Source organism: Heterocephalus glaber, unplaced genomic scaffold, assembly GCF_053883595.1.
Source record: "Heterocephalus glaber isolate CG9 unplaced genomic scaffold, H.glaber_assembly_v1.0 deba00000546, whole genome shotgun sequence".
In the NCBI taxonomy this organism is placed as follows: Eukaryota; Metazoa; Chordata; class Mammalia; order Rodentia; family Bathyergidae; genus Heterocephalus; species Heterocephalus glaber.
In genome coordinates, this window is record NW_028258147.1 from 31,009,822 (window position 1) to 31,030,606 (window position 20,785).

At 35.8% G+C, this 20,785-nt stretch overlaps 1 protein-coding gene across 36 annotated transcripts in view; it reads right to left on the reverse strand.

The window, feature by feature from the left end:
- Ppp1r9a (protein phosphatase 1 regulatory subunit 9A) overlaps positions 1–20,785 on the reverse strand; it is a 358,246-nt gene that overhangs the window by 40,969 nt on the left and 296,492 nt on the right. For 34 of the 36 annotated variants that reach the window (XM_087204705.1, XM_087204702.1, XM_021242871.2 and 31 more), the window contains 4 exons: positions 18,857–18,910; positions 16,158–16,387; positions 13,693–13,789; positions 13,380–13,551 (listed from right to left, as the gene is read on the reverse strand). In XM_087204705.1, coding sequence (XP_087060831.1) covers positions 13,380–13,551; positions 13,693–13,789; positions 16,158–16,387; positions 18,857–18,910 — 553 coding nt within the window. The remainder of the gene's footprint in view (positions 1–13,379; positions 13,552–13,692; positions 13,790–16,157; positions 16,388–18,856; positions 18,911–20,785) is intronic. The other 2 variants (XM_087204700.1, XM_087204706.1) reach the window with 1 other exon arrangement.

A 20,785-nucleotide genomic window follows, 5' to 3' on the forward strand; every position in this document is an offset into this window, starting at 1 on the left:
TGCTTGTACAATTCTCAGTTGAAAGGCTGAGCATAATGAAGCATTCAGTAGCATTAGAAAACTTAAATGGAATCTGCATATTATTCAGTCACTCTAAGTTCATAAAAGATGGACCCTCTGGGATTTGGTTTAATACATACTGCACTCAGGAGGTAGGTTTATGCATCTCAGAGAGGCAGTGTAAAATAGTCACCCTGAGAGTAGACCTGAGTTACTCTTCCTTGAATAGAATCCAGAACAAGCAGCTCTGCCAGGAAATTGGGCAATTTACCTAACCTCTCAGAGGTCCCTCAGGATCCTCAACTGCAAAACAGGGACTATAATAACATAACACAATCACTGTATTGTTATGAAGATTAAATGGATTAACAGATCTAAAAGTGCTTGCAAGAGTGATTGCTACATAATAAGCACTCAATAAATGTCTTTATATACTGACATGAAGAGATTAGGAAGACACTGAGTAGAGCAAGTTTTAGAACAATATGTACATTCATTTAAAATATTTAGAAAGAAGTAACATTAGATAGATTTTCTAAAGGTAAACATGCTTATAATGATATAGAAAAACTGCAAGATACACTTCCTACTAGAGTGTTAGATTGGAAGATGTTGGTCAAAAGGTAGTTTAATCTTACTTGTTATGTTAAAACTTTTTGTATTATGTATTTTGTTTCACGAAAGTTTTTATATTAATGTATTATATAGTTAGAATTAATTAAAAAAGAGAAAGTGTTCCACATATTTGGTACATTTTCCTTCAAAGATGTCTTAATTCCATTCTAATCTGCTTAGCCCTGCTCTTTGAGGATGTGATATTTCCAGATGATGACAGGAGCCAACGGAACTTTGTCAAAGTCACATGGACCATCCCTCCTCCCCATAGGGGGAGGCTGTTCTTCCATTACATCCTGGTGACTACCAGCCTGCCTTGGTGCTGTACTGATGCTACATCATTTGGGCTAAGGCTCTATGGCCTGGCTTCCAGTTACTATTGTTTTAGTACTGTATAAAGAAAATGTACAGAGTCAACTGTGTGAGAAAAGTTACATAACTTCTACCCATCTTAGCATTTTGGTTAGGAACCTACTCATGGGCAACTTTCACTCTGAATTCTATTAATAATTGATTTATTGCTACTTAAAAGCTGCTAAATTTTGTACATCAAGTAATATTTATGAAATTTTCTAGGAAGCTTCTTATTTCAGAATGTTATTATTTTTTAATCTTTTAATTAGGTTTAAATTTATTGTTGAACTACATTTCATTTGCTAACCAGTGAAAGAACATTAAGGAATCCTTTATATATCTTTATTCATAAATATAATATCAAAACTATTTGTATGGCCTTGGAAACATAATTTGATTATTTTGTGGAGTGCTTTCCTGATGCACCCAATACCTAATTTTGCCTTCTTCAGCTTAAGATCAATCTTTAGTCCTGCAGTTGGTGGGCACAGTGATCCAAATTCTGCTGTCCATATTTCAGGAACAACTCTTTAGTAATGCTACTGTAGGCAAATAAGCTAGAGGGAAATACATATATATTCAGAGAGGGACTGGGGTCTCGAGGAAGTCAGCAGAAAAAAATAAAGACATCAGGGCTGGAGATACATCTGAAGAAGGCCAGGACCAACATAAACATATAATGCCAGACCTGCATCCCTCCCTAAGGGGTATGCAGTAACTTGGGAATATACTGTAATTGATACCACCTAGGGGATCAAGTCCAGATAGGCATCAGTCACCCAGGTGGGTGGGTGACCAGAGCAACTGGACCCATCTTTTCCCCAAAATGCCTTTGTTCTTTCCATACACCCTTACTATGTGACCTGTTTCTCTACTGGATCAATATTAGCTAAATGGCTCTATTTGTAATCCTGTATGCTGATTGTAGTTTGACCTATGTTGTACCCACATTGTGACTTTGCTGTATTAATTATCCTGAAATGGCTTCAATGGCCACCCCATTTGGGACCCCTCCTGGAAACCCAGGAGCTATTCTTTCCTTATTGCCAATGACACTTTCCTAACTTCTTCCTTTGGGTTGTGACTTCACTTCTCGATACTGTGGGGCCATAAACTCAGCACATTTGACATCTAACAGGTTGGGAGTTATATTTCTCCTATATTCATGCCACTAGAATATCCAGAGAGGTTGTGGTTCTGTGAGAAGAACCATGTGAGATATCCTAAATTCCATCAAATATAATTCAAAACTCTTGTAAGAGTGCTTGATTCTGAGAATATGGAAGATGGAGAACTTAAATTTAGATGACAAAGCTTTAAATATCTCAGGATTCTTTCAATGTAATCCATCTTTAAATCCTGACAGAAAAGAGATCTGCATAGCCTAAGAGCCAAAAAGATGTAAAAGCTTCTCAAATGATAAACTGGTGGGAAACTGCAGACTTCTGGAGTAGAATAATGAGATCACATATAGTTTGGGAACAGGGAAGAGGGATGTATAAATTTCTTCTTGACACTAGAGTGCCTTCAACATGGCAACAATAAACTAGTGTCTGTGTTCCCATTCAGTGTTCCTTTAAGAATATAATCAATTTCTCTGCCCAAATCTCTAGATATCAGTAACTCCAAGCATGCTATGTAACCCCCACAATTACACACTGTGATACAATAGTTTTCTTGAGTAGTGCCAGATGCATTCAGATCTTCTGGCTGCAGCAGAAAGTTGACTCAAGTTTCCTGAGATGGGAGTTGTTTTCCTAAATGTAAAGTACGTATCTCTCAAATACAGAAAGATTTGGTTATATGGGTATGGATATGGATATATATATATATATATAGCATTAGAAAATTTAAGAAAACTTAAGATTCCTAATACTTATAAATATACTTGGAATAGATATATGAATTTCTTAAGTACTTTGGAAGATTATCAGTCTGTCAATAATAGTACTTAAAATTAAATAATACATTTATAAAGCATTTTTAAATCTTTGTGTTTATTTTGTAAATAGAAATTATGATTTGAAAATCTTACAGTAACTTATAAATCAAAATTTAAAATTTAAAGAACTAAGTTAATAATGTAACTTGAATAAATCAAACATCAATTTAAAATAAAAATATAGAACAGAATGACTTTTATTGGTGTTCAAAGTCCCTCAGCATCATTAGAAAGCTCATAAGCAAGAGAGTATTCAGTGTGACTACACTATAATTGTTTTTGGGGTTTTTTTTTCTGAGTACTGAGGATTGAACTCTGGGTTTTGCACTGAGCTACATCCTCATTCATTCATTCATTCATTCAATTTTTAGACAGGGTTTGCTTACATCACTCAACTGCTCAGGCTGGGCTTTAACTTGCATTCCTCCTGCCTCAGCTTTCCAGAGTGCTAGGATTATACTCATGTGCTCCTACACCCAGCTTTTAATGGCTCTTTAGTTTTACTGCAGTTCTTCTTTCTATAGATTTTAGACATAATTATAAGATACTACTGAAGCAAATTACTCCATGTCTACCTAAAAGAGCTTAGCCATAGCTTGATATGAGTTCCCTGAATTAATAGACAACCCTCTAAGGATCTTTGATAGCATAACTGTGAACCAATATGGCTGGCACATTTTTCAGAGCTATACAGGAGAATTTTCTGGTCCTAACTCTGCTATTTCTGTTTTGGGTTTAATCTTACAGATGCTCCTGCCTCAAAAACTGATCACATTTCCCTCTTAACTGTCAGAAACCTTAGTGAGACCTTGAAAACCACATTCTATGCTGCATCTTCTCCTTCCTACTTAGATGGTTCCACTTCCACTTCCTTATCTATTCTTTCTGCACATTTTACTTTAGTGTATGGAGATGACTAACTTTCAATCTATAGGAGTAGAATTCCAGGATGAACTAGATCATCGCCTAAATGTAAGAAGTACTTCAGAATACTTCTGTCTTATGAAGTTTCCTTGGGAAGGAATTACCTATATTTGGGTTAAAATTATCTTTACTTCCAGAAGATCACAATATACCTTATAGTTCTATTAAATGCAAATAAAATTCTAAACTAAAACATAGCCTTCTTTTCCTAAAATGAACAGAAAATTCTAAGTGAAAAACCCTGACAAAATGACTGTGCTTACTAGGAGATCAACTGTCTTCTGATGCTAATGTGTATCTCAGGCTGACTGGAGGGTCTGCTGGCTTGTGGGAAGCTATGAAGATCCAGCGAAAAGTGGGAGCCAAGGAGAGCCATCCTTTTGCAACTGAATGCCTCCTCTTCAATGTCTCGTGATTCTAACAAGGAAAGTTTCAATGATTTATATGTAGACAGATTAAAAACTTGCACAATAGCGCACAGGAGCCCAAGCAATGTGAAGTGACCAAGCAGATACTCATTACTGTTGGAAAAGGATCGTGGTCTCTGCTCTTTATAATCAAGACAAGTGTTTGTTAAATACTGTTTCAGAATGTTGACCATAATGTACAGCAATTTTCCTAATAAAAGACATTCATCTTTATGAAGTTGTTATAGAAGAAATGACATTGGGAAGCCTAAAAAAATCAAAGGAAACCCAGGCTCCCTTGGCTCGGAGGACCCTCTGGAGTTTGAGAGACAGGGACTCACTATTAGTTTAGGCTGGCCTCAAACTCATAGCAATCCTCCTGCCTCAGCCTCCCAAGTTCTGAGATTACAGGTGTGCACAACCACACCCGGTGAGAGCTCTCTGTCTTTCATAATATATGTCAGTAATTACAGTACCTTTGGTGGCAAAGAACAAGTTAACTTTTTTTTTTTTTTGTACTAGGGGTTGAACTCAGGACCTTGCACTTGCCAGGCAGGTGTTGTACTGCTGAGCTACATCCCTGGCCCAACAAGTTAACTTTCTGATTCTAATAACCCAAGGATGAGAGTCTTAAAAGAAATCTATTATTTCTTTGAATAAAGAACATATTTTAAAAAAAAACTTGCACAGTATTAGATTTTTAAAAAAGGTTCTTTGCTTTAGTGAATAAAAGATTTTGGCTTTCATGACGTGCCAGTAGATAATAAATAAATATTGATTTCTCATTCATTTGGCTTGTTCATTAAAATTTTCCACAGTGATTTACTAGGGACGTTCACTCTTTAGTGAAACTTGTTAATATTTCTCAGTCAAAATTATTTATTGGGGATTAAAAAGAATACAAAATAAGTTATACAGCAAAAAAAATAAGAATTGTAAAAGTTTACAAAAAATATTATCTGTATGCATGATTTTAAAAAGCTCAAATCTACTCCAGAGTTCCCCGTCCCAATTTTGAACTAAACAACATGACAACTTGGAATGATCACCTCATTACCCTGTGTCTAATACTCTCGTGTGAGACACTGCTGATAGAGTGATACTCGCCTTCGCTTTCTTTTTAATGACTTTCCATTTAATGAATTCTGGCTTTAATTACGGTTTAACCTTACTTTAAAATTCTGGGCTCCAGTGCTAAAACTGAATACTTAATGTACCCTCAAACACTATCAAGAAATAAATCAGATGTGGTGGGTATGCGGTCGACCTGACTTCAAACTCACGGGTATCTAGTCACTAACACTGATGCTCAAGAGAAAGGGAAAAAAAAGACAGAAAACAATTTCTTAGAGGACTCCAGTGACCTCAGGAATCTTCTTATCCATATAAATGTCTAGCCGAAGCTGGCCTTTTTTTCTTACTAAACCTTAAACTAGTATTTTAAGTCTATATTTTTTTGTAGTTTTCCTCCTTCTTACTCCAATATTTTACTTTAAAAAAATCAATTTTAAACTATTTTATTTATACAAAAGTACATGTGTCATATGTATTTGTCACGTGGAAACTGAAAAAGAGAAGGCACTCATAGACTTCTATCAAGCCTAAATAATAAAATGTTTTTCAAAGCACTCTCTGTCCTCTACTTCCAACTGTGGCTCCTCCTTTTCCTCCTAGTTATTCCACAAGTACATCCTAAAGAATATACTGATTAGTTTTGCTTTTTTGTAAACTTTACATATGGTAATGAATTACAGAATATTCTGAAAACTGTATTTTTGTTTGTTCATCCTTATGTTGAAAGTGTGATTAGGATTAATTCATGTTTCATTGCAACTATTATGAACAATATGGGAGTGAACTTTTCTCTTTTCATTTTTTTATGGTGCTGGGGATTGAACACAAGGCCTGACACATGCTAGATAAGTGCTCTGCTACTGAGCTACACTCCCAGTCCCAGTGGTATCTCTGAGCATGGCTTTTCGTGACTGTGAGCAAGAGCTTGTGGAGAGTGAACATACACATCCAGATGAACAGGCCAGGCCATAGAATTTGCACATCTTCCATTTCACTGGATAATACCATATTTTTTAAAAAGTTATATTAATTTTTCTTTCCCCACCATATGCTATCACATATTTCTGTGAAACATTATCTTTGCCAATTATTTCATTTTTGTTAATGAGTTTTAATGTATATTTACATTTATTAATCTTTGGGTTTTCTCTTTTGTGTTCTGCTTATATATTTTGTTCATTTTCTATTGTTACTTGTGCTTATGATTGGTATGAGATCTTAATACATCTAGATAATAATGTATTCCAGATAACAGTATATATATATATTTTAGTTATATGTGCTACAAATATCATCTGTCAGTTTGGGGCTTCTCTTTCTGGGTACTATATCATCTTTTGATGATCAAATTTTCTTATTTTTACTGTAGTCAAACTTATGAAAGTTTTTCTTATGATTCAGAACTTCTGTATTTAAGAAGTCAAATAAATACTGTACATTTTCTCCTAAAAGTTTTAAATACTGCCTTTTTCTTTAACATGTGAGACTTTATCTCATGAGGATGTGGGGTGGCTCCAGTTTCATTGTTTCCATGTGATTGGTCAGTTTCTCCATCGCCATGTGTTAGATGCACTCAGATCTGAGGGGTGAGTTATGTAATACTCTTACACGAATATGTCATGGATGTTGGGGCTTCCTACTCTACTGAGCAGCTCACTCAGCTGCTGAGACTACACCTCTGTCTCTATCCCTTTCACTTCATAAGGACTCCTGGTGTCTGGAAGAACAAGCTGCTCATCTTGGTCTTTCTTAGGAGTATCTTCACTATCCCGGACCAGTTGTTCATCCAAATACAGTTTAGAAACATCATGCCAAATTCTAAAAAGGGTAAAATTTTGATTGAAATTGAATGGAACAGAGATTTAGATTAAGGCATCATTACCATATTAGGGCTTTCTTTCTTTTCCTACCTATATAGATCTTTTTAAATGTCTTTCCAAGGGTCTTGAGCATCTTTTGTTATTGATTGGCTACTAAATATTTGTTATTATAAATGACATCTTATAAAAAACTACATTTTCTGTTTGTTGGGATTGATGTCTAGTGATTCTTAAAGCCATCTACCTTGCTAATCTTTATAAATTTTTATAATCAATAGGTCTTATTTTCATTTATTCAAAGTCTTAATGAGTGCATACTGACAATTTTGATCCTTTCTATTCTTTTTATCACTTAAGTCTTTTCATTTCTTTTGCATGTCTTGTAGTGCTGGATAAGAACATTTAGGACAACACTAAATACAAGAGTAACAGAACATTTAGTAGTGAAATATTAAAAGCATTCTTAACTTTAAAGAAGATTTTTGGCTTTAACATTTTATCACTGAATATGATGTGTGACAGAGATTTTTGTTAGTATCAAGTTAAGACATATTCTCTATATTTAAAGTTTGATAAAACATGTTACTATGAATGGGTATTAAATTTTATTAAGTGTCTTCACTCATTGAGATAATTACATTTGTTTTCTTCTCGTGAATGTGTGAACTGTAAGAATATATATTCTAAAGTTAAATCAATTTTGTGTTCTTTGTATAGACACAAGTTAGTCATGATAAATTACAGTTTTAAAATTACATTTCTGGGTTGAGTTTGCTAATACTTCATTTAGGGTATTTAACAGTTTTCAGTGTAACTATTTTCTCTTAATAATCTTGAGATTACTGAATTTTGACATCAATCCTGGATCATTTTTTTTCCTTCTGAAACGTATCTTTTAAAAGTTTGTCTGAGAAACTATTGGTGGAAAATGATCAATTTTTGCTTTTCTGAAATGTTTTTTCTTTTTTGCCATATTAGGGATTAAACCCTGGGCCTCTGTAGGGAGTTACATTCTGAGCTCTATTGTTTATTATGAAATAAGGTCTTGCTAAGTTGTTAACTTGTCCATGCTGGGGTTAAACTTTTGATCCTCTTGTCTCAGCTCCCCGGAAGTGCTGGGATTACAGGTGTGTGCCATCATGCCTGGCTTATTTCTTTCTTATTTTTCAACTTACTTTAACTTTTGTTAAATAAATAATTGATAGTTCTATTTCCTTTAATACTTAGAACATATTCTATTGTCTTCTTCTTGTCAGGTTTTAGTATAATTTTCTTAGATATTTTTGAACTCTGGGTACTTTCAGAATTTATACTTTGTCTTTGATGTTCCATTATAATGTAACGAAGTACAGATTTATTTTTATTTATCCCACTAGGTGTTATTTAGGCTTTTAAATCACTTGCCCTTTAACTCAGTCATTTTATTTCTACAAATCTATGTAAAAAAGTGTAACAGGTAAACAAAATGACAATGTACAAGGCAGCTCACCATAGTACTCTTTATACACTATTAGCTGAAATAAAAACTCTAGCTTTCCTAATTTACTGTAGGGAGCAATTTTCCCTGTTTCTATACCCCAGCTGGCTATAAATAAGATCAGTATTAATTATACCATTTTATAGTAAACATGGACCTCTTCTGGAGGCTGAGGCAGTGGGATCACAAGTTAAAGGTCAGCCTGAGAAATTCAGCAAAGCCCTCTCTACAAAAATCAAATCAAATCAAACAACAAAACACCACCACCACCAACAACAACAACAAAAATCAGGTACTTACCTTAACCATATGGTACTTGTTCTGATAAGGTTATGCCTGGTAGCTTCAACTACCATATTTATAAAGTTGTAAGGCGGCATGAGAGAAACTGAAAAGTGGCTATTTGGGCTCCTACACAACAAAAGACAGCTACATTAAAGCATTTAAAGAGGAGCTACAACCAGCTGATGTTTTTAAAGAGAAATTTCATAACACAGCTGCCTGGACACTGGGCTAAGTGAGCTTGTGGCATCCCAATCCTGCCTGGCTTCTGGAATGCCCATTCTGCCAGATCTAAATGTCCACATTTGGGTTCTTATGAAAACCAGGGCTTTTTTTTGTTTTGCTTTTAGAAAAGGCGTATATTTATTTTGGCACTGGTTTAGCATATTTTTCCTCTGACACTAGCATCATTAAATTAGGCCACTTATTCAGAGAATAAACTTTGTCAGTACTTGGTCTCATTAGGTCATTGTCACATTTCATTAGTTTATGGAGCTTATAGAAAATTCACAGAAGTTTTTGCAGCTGAATAAAATAGTAAAAGATGTCTTCTGGTCTCTAGAGCTCAGTGCAGCATTTGTTACTACTGTGATGGTATGAAGATGGTAGCATGAACCTCTTTCTATGTAATAGGTACTGCACAAAGCACTTAATATGTTTTCACCTAATTTTTATATCAACACTATAAATTTCAGTTTTATAATTATCCTGCTTTTCTAAGACCAAACAAATTAAATACAGTAACTTGTTTGCAGTCCCACAATTAATAGATAGGAAAGTTAAAAATGGAAGTAATTAAAGAAACTAAGTATAATGTACTTTATGTAACCCTCCATGGCCACACTTTGGGGAAGTAACACCAAATACTGCCCTACCAGTGGTTTGCAGACTGAGGAGGTCAGGGCAGCACTTGGCAATACTCAACCTTCACAGGGATCTCTGAATTAGTTTACAAACCTCAAAGTGACTCAGATCCTGTTATACCTCAAAACTGTTAATCACACCAGTTATAATCTACATGCCAGCTTTTCTCCAGACATTCAAAACATGCTTTATTCCAAGAGTACCCCACATCACTTTGAACGGACATAAGGTCTGTGAATTCAGAAAAAAAATCACTCTAATTTTGTTCATTGTGGCTCTTTTTGATTCTCTCTCATCTTTAAGATGTTTATACAGCGCTTTAAATTCTAGTTACCCTTTCCCTTGCAAGTCAGTGTGTCACCTACACTGTGCCTAGGAGCAAGTATTTCATGTTCAAAATAATTTTTTAAATGGTACCACACTTATTTCTGACCTCTCATGAGAGGAAGTAATAATCTGCCTTCTTATGTAAGTTCCAACTCTTGGCCCTAATCTTTCTTTCAGTATCTCTATGGGATATGCGAAATCTTTATTTAACAGAACAGCTTTTAAAATATTTGAATCTGAATCATCATATGGATCCTGACACATCTAAAAGCATAGGAAGAAAGTGGTATAGTGCAGTGACTTTTCCAGGAAATCTAATCCAGCTAAGTTTACAACCCTTTAACTTACCGAGAGGTCTCTACCCTACCTTTTCTCTGCTCTGATTCTAGTCTGACTTAACAGGATGGCAGCAACACATGTTTCCATCCTTTCAGTGACCTTGGATACAACACAGAGAACTCTCACAGAACAGTATTACTTAAGCACTAGGCAGTAACAAACAGGAAATCTGTCAGTAAGGACAAGGTTATCATTTCTCCTGTCCCAGTACAGGCAGAAAATGGTAGGTGACCAGCATATTGGTGAAAACAGTAAGAGATATGGAGTCTGCTGTAACTCCTGGTTCTAAAAAGTTTTTTCCATTTACTTTATAGAATTATGGTAAGAAAAACGTATTCAAATATATTAAACAGTGAATGTGAATGTATAATTTTTGTCAAAATTTGAAATAATTGTGTTTGAGTTCAAATATAATTTTAACTGTGGTAAAGTTTTGCATAGTTTTGAAAATGGTTTTATTCCTCGAAGATGTCCAATGTTCAAAATTGACAGTCCCATAATTATCTAGTCATATAACTATTCCCAGTTGCGAAGCCTTTGTCTAGGAGAATATGAGGCCACACGAAGAAATGAGTGCCTGCTGTCTCTTTCTTTCCTCTATTTTCTTTTCTGCCTGCTCTAATTGCTTTCTATTCCTCTTTTCCCCCCTCATTATTCCATTCTAATACAGTTTTTCACTGACCTGTAACTGATAATCCCTTTGCCTCCAGGGCCCCAAACATGCTAACTGCTCATCTCAGCGCTCCAGCACTGGAAAAGCAAATTGGAAGAGGTAGATGGATGGCGATGCTTTACCAAGCGCAGAGACCAGAGAGGCCAAAAGCAAGCCCTGTACCCAGGCTGCTGCAAAAAGATGGGGATCTCTACATGCCGCATGGCCCATGTCTGGTCAGCAGCTTCACTCTTCTTTCTAAAGCCCTGGTACTTCAGTGTTCCCTAGCAACAGAGGTAAAGGATCAATTTAGAAAAGTGCTTTCCAGAGCATTCTATCTAGCGACTGACCAAGCCATTTTAGTTATGTAACCAAGCAACTGAAATTCAAGGAGATTTATCACTGACTGTCCTCAGCACAAAACTGAAGGAGCACCACTTGATACGTGTGCTACTAATGTGTGGGATGATGACTGATTCTACCTCTACTGCATAAACAGGGATTGGTTTCAGGAAGAATTAGTAGTCTCCACATGTGACTGTGCACCCGCAGTGTTGCTAGGGAAACTGATAATTATGTGCCAAAATGGAGGGTGCAGAGCAGAAAAAAGGTTCAAAAGAAATGTAAGGTTTTGCTCCACATCAGCATGTTAATAGTACAGTGTGTTGATCTTCTGTAGTCATATAATTTAATAAATACCATTAATTATATATTTGATAAAATACAGGTTTTTAAATGGAAAGAAGTGAATAATAATGAAAAGCTAGTGGTTACTGGTAATACTTTGTGTATCCCAGAGCAAGAACATGTATTTATAATAAACTATGATTAACTTTAAAGGTAATATATTCAAAAAGGTGAGAAAAAATCCACACTGCTTTGATTTCTGGTGGTTTTCTTTAGATATCAATCGTATAGTGTTCCAGTTATAAAAATTGTAATTCCATTAGCTCTAGTAATAAAATTACTTTTTGGGGGCTTCACAGACCAAGTAAAATAGCCTCAATATACCCCTGGTGGGGTGGAAAAGAAATAATTATCAGTGTTTTTATATTATACATAGTAAAATCAACTCTGAGAGGCCAAACGATCTTCCTGAAGTCGAATAGCTCCTTGCTTAGTGATAATGCTGATACCAAATCATCCGATTTCAGGGACCTGAGCGGCATTATTTATATCCTGTTTAGGAAAAATCAATCAGAAAGACATAAGTCTATCTAGTAAATGCATTCAAATCTCTAGACAGCACTTTAGTTTTAAATGAATATTTCCAATACTTTTCATTTTTAATGGCTAAGAAGTTAGTTCTCAAAGTTAATGATAGGATATGAGCACTTGTTTATCAAGAAAATCTCACAGGAAACATTTTAATATGAGAAAGAGCCTCAAAAAATTAAACTGCTCATTATTAGGGTTTCACTACATGTCAAATTGCTTCCTGTGAATTGTGGGCCCAATCCTAACAACCCTGCTGCACATTACTATTTTATTTTCACTTTCCAAGGACTGCTATATGTGTGTGCATGTGCATGTATGTGTGTTTAAAAGGATGAAACCAAAAGTTTTCTATTCTCCTGTATATTTATCTTTAAAAGTTCTTACACATTTTCTAAGTTATAGGAAGTACTGTAGATATTAAACCATTCATACACACAGTCTTTATATGGAGTGTGAGTGTAAGCAATTTGTTTACAGATGTTGGAACTAGTCCAGGGTTATGGTATTATTTGGTCCAAATAAGAAGGAAAGACACGAGATGTACACATGGAACACCAAGGTGAATACAACCACATATATTTGTGTATGTGTGCGCAGTACTGGGATTGGACCTAGGGCCTTGGATGTGCTAGGCAAGTGCTCTACCACTGAGCTATATCTTCAGTCCTCCAAACTACTTAACTGAATAAATTACCAGTGGTAGAAACAGGCAGTCTGTCTTCTGAAGTTACGAAAAAGATCTTTATTTTAAGGACTGAAAATTCTAAACCCCACTCTTTAATATGTAAGTTGTGGAGCTCATCCTAAATGGGATGGTCTATTATTTTTAAAGCAGCATCTGTATATCAATTTTATGACAGCTTAAAAATAGTATTTTATTGTCTTTAGTTGATATTTTGTATGCTATTTAAAGGATTTATATATGATGAGACAGAGCTAAAATGGTAGACTCCTAATTTTATGACTTATTTCCTACAGTAGGAAAGCATTTTCAACCTGTGAATTTTTAAATTAGAAAACAGAAGATTGAAAGTCTAAATTATCCAGTAATTAAAAGTGATTTTCTTGGTTAAGTTAAACACACCTTGACTTAGGCCATCCTGACAAAATGTCTGCTTAATTTCCAAGTTCTCCATGGTATCTCCTTTAGAGACTTCACCAAGAGATGTTCTTCTCTCAAAGATATTGTTGTTATTGTTAACTTGAGTCCCATTTTGCTTCAGTAGCCTGAACATCTCAGCTTCCAAATCTCTAATCTAGGAAGGAAGGAAGGAAGGAAGGAAGGATGGAAGGAAGGAAGGAAGAAAAAAGCTCATTCAAAGAACTCAACCAGCATTCCTCCACATGTATCAGGCAAAACTATCTCATTATTTAGTGGCTTTGAGAAGGCAACTCACCCGTACTTGTAGGCCCTGAACTTCCACAAGGTGTGCTTTTTCCAAATCTTCTATTTTCTTTCTTTCTACTTCCTGTCTTTTGATGAAATCAAGCTCTCTTAAGAAAAAAATAAGATTTGATTATAGTGAACACTCAGTAAGTGAGGAAACATAAAAGCTCTAATCTGAGCAATAAACTGCATAGTGGGATAAAAAACTAGACAGGTAATTAAGTAAGCAAACCTCAACCACAGTTTAGAATACTGAAAGAAAATAAAACATCTTAAATGGATCATAAAATAGATTAAAAACATTTCTGTTCTGCTTCTGATTTTCACTTGTAGATTCTGACTCTAGAGCATCCATACCCATTACATAGGAGCTGCTTAGTACAGTCTTGGGTAGTTCAGTAGAGATCATTACATGTCAGGTAGAAATGATTCCTATTTCCAATGCCATATATGTAAATAAACTGATGGAACTAGATGGTAAGTGCTGAACAGGATAATTGCAATCTGATTTCTTTGTGTGGCTAGTGGATAACAGTGGAGAAAGTCAGGTGCTCGGAGAGAAGTGTCACTCACTCACCTATCCATAACACAGTGAGAAGGAGACATCCTCTACTTTGACAGCCAAGCACACAACATGCAAATTTGGCAAAATTTATTTTAAATTTATTACATGAAAGAGAGGCATGATTTTTTTTTGCAAAAAGTTAAAATGATGTAGTGTTATACCAAATTCACAGTGACAAGGGAATTATTCTTTTTAACAATAAAATTCTTATATTAAAATATTAATTATTAAAAATATTATTTTAGGACCCGAGTTCGATCCCCGGTACCAAAAAAAAAAATTATTTCCATGATAGGAAATGGGGATATGGTGAATCTCACATATCCTTAGTTTCTAAGGCTTAGCACAGAAGACCAGAAAAGGCAGCGGCACTATATTTTTGTTCTAGCTAGCCAGAAATAGTTGATGAAAATAATCTAGTAAAACTCTCCCTGGTCATTTCCCCCGACATTATGCTAAAATCCAAGAGATGGAAGCAAAGCAAAACAGCTACAGCTCTAAAAGAGTTGTTGAAGTCCAAAAGCACAGTAAAGGAGTTAGCTGGGGCCTTGTGATTCTCTCAACAGCTGGGTAATGCAGAGGGACAGGGCAGGAAGGAAGGTCTTGCTCATCAATATTTACACTGTTTGTAGCTGAGAAAGTTTGCAGTTACTGGCTCTAAGATTACAGATAGAAGCAGCCTGATTCAGGCCCCAACTGCTGCTCTACATTCACCACATCTAACAGTCAGTCATTTTCATGGCTCAGGCTTTTTGCTTCTAATCACAGGGGTGTTTCCCAAAGAATTAAGGAATTCAAATGTTTTAACGATTACTATTAATGATTAACAATCAAGAAATCAGGAGGCAAATAATTGTGGAAACATAATAAAGTATACAAAATACAGCCAGGTGTGGTGGCACACACCTGTAATCCCAGCACTCTGGGAGGCTAAGGCAGGAGGATAAGAAATTTGAACACAGCCCAGACAACTTAGCAAGATTCTGACTCAAAATAAGAAATAAAAAAGGGCTGAGGCTATAGCTCAGTGGGTTCACTCTCCAGTGCTAGGGGGAAAAAAAGGAAAAGAAAAGGTAAAGGCAAATTCTAAAACACAGTAACTATTTAGGCCGTAACTATGCTTCTGAAAGGAAAAATCCTGAGATAATCTTTTCTTTTCACTAGATATTACAAAATTTTTATTATTTATCCGGAGAAGTTGGCACATGTACCCAATACATTTAATTCTCTTTTTTTTTCAGTCCCCTCCATTCCCTCCCTGCTCCTTCCAACTCTCGGTCCCCTCTCCTTTTGTCAAAACTCGATTTTCATCCTAATTTTTTCCCATCGTCTTTGTCTCCCCTCCTTCCCCTTCCCTCCGTCTCTGGTTGCCCCATCTGCTCCACCCATTTGAAAAAGATTTCTCTACTTCTTATTTACCTATCTTCTATTTTGCTCCCATCATCTCTCTCTTCCTATGTATATGTAATTTATATATATACATATGTGTAATTTATATATATAGTTTCATGTAAGAGAAACCATGAGATATTTAAGCTTGTGTGCCTGACACTTTCTCAAGTTGCATCTATTTGTCTATGAATTCCTCAAGTTTATCTTTCTTTACAGCAGAGTAGCTCTTCATTGTTTATACATACCACATTTTCTTTATCCATTCATCTGCTGATGGGCATTAGGCCATTTCCAAGAACTAGCTATTATAAATTGTGTTGATTTAAACATAGAAATGAATGTACCCTTGTGGTATTACAAAGTTGTTGGACAAACATCATCTCAAACACACGAAGGCGGGGATTTAGTTCAGTGGTTCTGCTGCCTGCCTCACAACCGCAAGGTCCCGAGTTTGATCCCCAGTGCCAAAAAAGAAACAAAAAAACCCCACAAGGAACTGTTCTTCAGAAGCAGCTTACTTTTGTTGAAAGTCCTTGATCAATTTCTTTGCCTTGTTGTACTTCTTTTCCAAGGCCTGATATTGGCTTTGTGTCTCTTTGAGATGTTCATTCACTGTGTGACATAAAGTTTGAGCCTCAATCCAGTAGCTCTCCAGTTTTAACATTCTTTCTTTGTTCTCCTCTATGTTCTGCTGGAGTTGGTGTTTTTCTAGTTCCCACCTCACTTTCTCATTTTCTGCTGCTTGCAGCTGGAGAAAGCAAGTATAAAGGCAAGAATAATTCAGGTGTCTTGGTATAAAAAAATCTCTCATATCCTAACAGCATGTTTTAGATTAAATCCCATTGTTCTATACACCCAACCATCAAAACACCTTGAGATGAGAAAATCAAGTATTAGTTTCCTAATTCCACAGATGATAAAATGCAAGCTCTGAAAATTCAAATGAGTTGCCCACTGCTATATATCTGATAAATGATAAAACATAAATTTGATTCCAGATCCCATGAACTTTGCTTCACACCAGGAAGTCTGAAATTCTGTAAGTAGGAAAAGATGTTTGATAGTCTAACTAAACCCAAGGAATGGCAATGTTTTTTGAGAGCTTTTGTAAAAGTATAAAATGATACTTAAAAAGTTAACTGTAAAGGAAGTGGGGAGAGGAGGAGAGAAAGGGGCAGAGTTAGAATAAAGCCTAATGGTTAGGGGGGCGACTCTGGAGGAATTCATCTTAGGTTCCAATCCTACACCTGCCACTCTGGGCCCTTAAGCCCTTAGCAAGTGATTCAGTTTCTCCAAGAGTCTGTAATGTCATACAGCAGAACTATGATATAATTTAGCAGCATGCTTGGAATGGCTCATCCGGCCTAACAATCATCTAATAACTATTGGCTCTTATTTGCTCTGAATCATTTTGATGGCTTTATTAGATCCTTTATTCAGTTGACATGAACATATTCTATAGCTTGTATTACAGGCAGTGTTATAAATTTCTAGATCTTTATAAACCTCAATTCTCACAAAAGTACAGAAAACAGAATAGTAATATAAATAGTTATCTGATTAATTTAAATAACTTGTGATTTCTGCTTCTGGGTAACCTTCTAAATAGGTAGTGTACTAGTTTAACACCTTCATTTTAACAGAAATTTAACAGTGATCATTTAGTGAGAGTTTAAAAGTCATTTATTCATAATAATTGCCAGGCCTTCAAACTAGAGCTTTATCTACTTCCTATGTCTTCTTAAAGTTCAAAAATAGGCAGAGCTATCGAAAATTATCAATGTTAAAAAATCAAGACAGTCCAAAATTAGACAGCATTCAGTAAAGATATATTTGAAATGTATGAATATATAAAATATGACTATATACTATATATGCAGGCATATGTTTAATGTAAATTTTGAACTAAGTACATTTGTAAAACAGATTACAAATAAAAACTACCTGCAAAACACTTTGAAAATAGGAATTCTATTATCATCATTAATAATAATCATGGTAAAGTAAATTAATCTGTAGATACCATGCCAAGGCAATAAAAATATAAAATACTAATTTGCAGAATTTTTAAACTAAATGTTTACAAAGTTTAACACATAAGTTCTATTATAGTATTTACAATCAGAGGGGAATCTTTTCCCCAACTATAACTAATTTACTTTATCTTTCTATGTCAAGAAAAAATTACAATTTAAAACAGGACTAGGCTTTTTACTACACCTTTTATTAAGCAATATTTTGTATCAAGTTGTTTATTTACCAACCCTTACTAATTTAAAAATTACTATTTGCAGTGCTGGACTACACCAGGAATGATGTATAGACATGTTTTAACTAAAGAGCTCCAAAGCATATGAACTGGGACTACTATGTAACCAAAATAGCCTTGCTAATTCATCTCCATATAAACCACATGGAAAACCTAAAACAAGAATTCAGTGTGAAACCAAACACATCATTAGTGGTGGGGAAGTAACTATATCCTAATTTTTAAAAAGATCATAGGAACAATAAAGAATTGTTTTAAATTGAAATTACATATTTGATAAAACTAAAAATTTACTAATTAAAAATCACCTTTTGAATCTTGTATTATTTGACATATGCAGATTAAAAGTACATATTTCCTTTCATCAAGTTTTTTTGTTCTCCCCACAAATTTAAATAATGTCCTCTAGTCTAAAACTTCCCAGGAGTACTTGGCCCCTAACATTAATTATGCATGCATTATATTGTTTATAATAGTTAATTCATAGAAATTAGAAATTGTTTTTGAAAAAAAAATGAATATAGTACATTAAAAATACATTTTTTCTGGTGAATAAGCTAAAAATGATTAAATCTAGCTACAACAAGGTAAATGAAGATATGGCACACCAGCTCAAATTGAAGGAACTCACGATGAAAATGTTCTTTAGATGCTTGGGCCATTAAAAACGTTGCTTTCTGAGGAAATCTCAGAGGGCCCCGGCCGCACACGTGCAAATATGTGCACACATTTTAAGTCTCAATTGCCATGTTATTTTCACCAAGGAGTACTGCGTGAGAGGGCTTGCTGTCACCGGCAGGTTTGCCAGAGCAACTAACAGTGAAATCAATCTCTTACATTTGTATTCTTTCAAATGCTCAGGATAAAATCCTTTAGCCCTGTGGTTGAATTTATTCATAGTATTCGAAATTAAAGAGTACAATTCAAACACCATGTACCAGTGCTTACCTTGGTCTTCAATTTTTGAATCTCTGCTTCTGTAACTGCATGTTTGATTTGTAACTGCAAATTGAAAAAAAAATCTGAACTGAGTGTGTACCTCTAATCTTTAAAGTTTCAGCAGCTAGGAGAATACTTTGGAACATAGTAAAAAGCCTAGAAAAGTTCTGCAACACAACACATGGTAAATTAAAATGTCTAGTGTGTAAAATGACTGAGTGCAAACTAATTAAACAGTTTATGGCTCACACTTCCTAACGTCATATTAGTTTAATCGCTGAGGGACCACAAAGAAGAAAAGATATTTCTTGTTTTCTCTGCAATTCTTCCTTTACGTTTTGAGTATCAAGGAACTCTTTCCTAGCTGAATCTGGCCAATGTGAAGGCGTAAGCCGGCAAGTTGGTACAGGAGGGGCTATATGAACATTCAATTCCATATGAGGAAGAAAGGTGGCGCTACAGTTCTATGAGTTACTCGCAAACTGCTGCACAGGATGGAAAGATGCAGTTCCACAGTGAAATCTTTTTTTTTTTCTTCTTTTTAATTGCAAGAGAGGTACAGATCCAGATTTCTGTCCTCTAAAAGATCCATTCATAGTGAAGACTCAGGCCTGACAAAGCTCCTGCTATAATTACCAGAAGAGCCACTATTTATACTTGCATTGCTACTCCCCTCCCCCTACTTTGTTTTCTTTGTAAGGGAAGACTCATCAGTGAACACTCATTTACTTAAAGGATAAATAAACACCTCCAAATTTAAGGAAAACAATTTATGAGTGTAGAATTTTTTTCTCTGAAATCCCTGGGGCTGGATGTTTTTGGAATTCAGATTTCTTCCAATTTCAGACAGGTACTAAGATGAGTCTTCCCTCAATTTTGTATGCCCCATAGCAGGGCCTGTGGAGATCTGCGACCAAACACAGGAATGCTTTTGCCACCAAGCACGTGAAAATTCCCACTAAGTGGGGTACAGACAGACATAAATAGCATGCTAAGTTTTAGGTTATACCAAATTAGTTTGCCACGAAATTACAAAAAAAGCCTGTTTTCAGAGCATTTTGGATTTAGTACCATATAAGAGGGACTGTAAACTTAAACCATTACTATAATCAAACAGCTCTAAGAAGATCTCTTGTGAGAAGAGCCTGTGTCTCCAGACAGAAGGACTGCAACAGGGAGTTCTTGGAGTAGCGATGGAAACAGTGAAACCACTGCACCTCATGAATTCAGCTTTCTCTGGGCTTTGCAACCTGCATTTCCTTGTTTCTTACTGGGCTGATGGCAGTACACAGGAAAGATGATAAGGAGAGAAAGAAGAATCAAGGATAGGTCAGTTCAACACCCTTAGCTGCCTGTGACTAACGGCCCAGAATCCCAGGTTCCCAAACTCCTAGAAAAGCGATCCCTCCTTGGTGTATTCAGTCCCAGCTGTGCAGGAGGCCAGGAAGCTTGCAGTGCCTGGGCTCTGCCACTGTGGCCAAAACTGAACCAGTGTGAGATGGGACTGTGCTCACATGCATGGCTTCACTCAGGCCATCTCGGCCATCTCCGAGAGGTGTCTCTTGCTCCTTCACCCCTACCCTTCCTAAGGGCTCCTGTGTGTTCTGAGAGTGTTCTGAGAGAAGGACTCGCTATGCCCATGTTATTGTTCTCTTACGAGGCCTGGAGTCCTGGCTCTCTTCCTTTCTTACACAGACCTAGCAGGACAGTACTCTCACTTGCTTTTAGCATGAGTGTGCCTGGCAAGGAACCTACCACAAGCTTCTCAGTGACTAGACTGGAAGAGGACACAAAAGACACAGCAGTACTGCTCCAAGATCCCAGCAACTCCCTCTCACCTCCCTATGAGGTCTGACAATGCCAGGCCATGTAGCTGCACAGGCTCGAATGCACTGTGGGCCCCCACTGAGTATACCACTGCAGAATCTGACCCTTCTT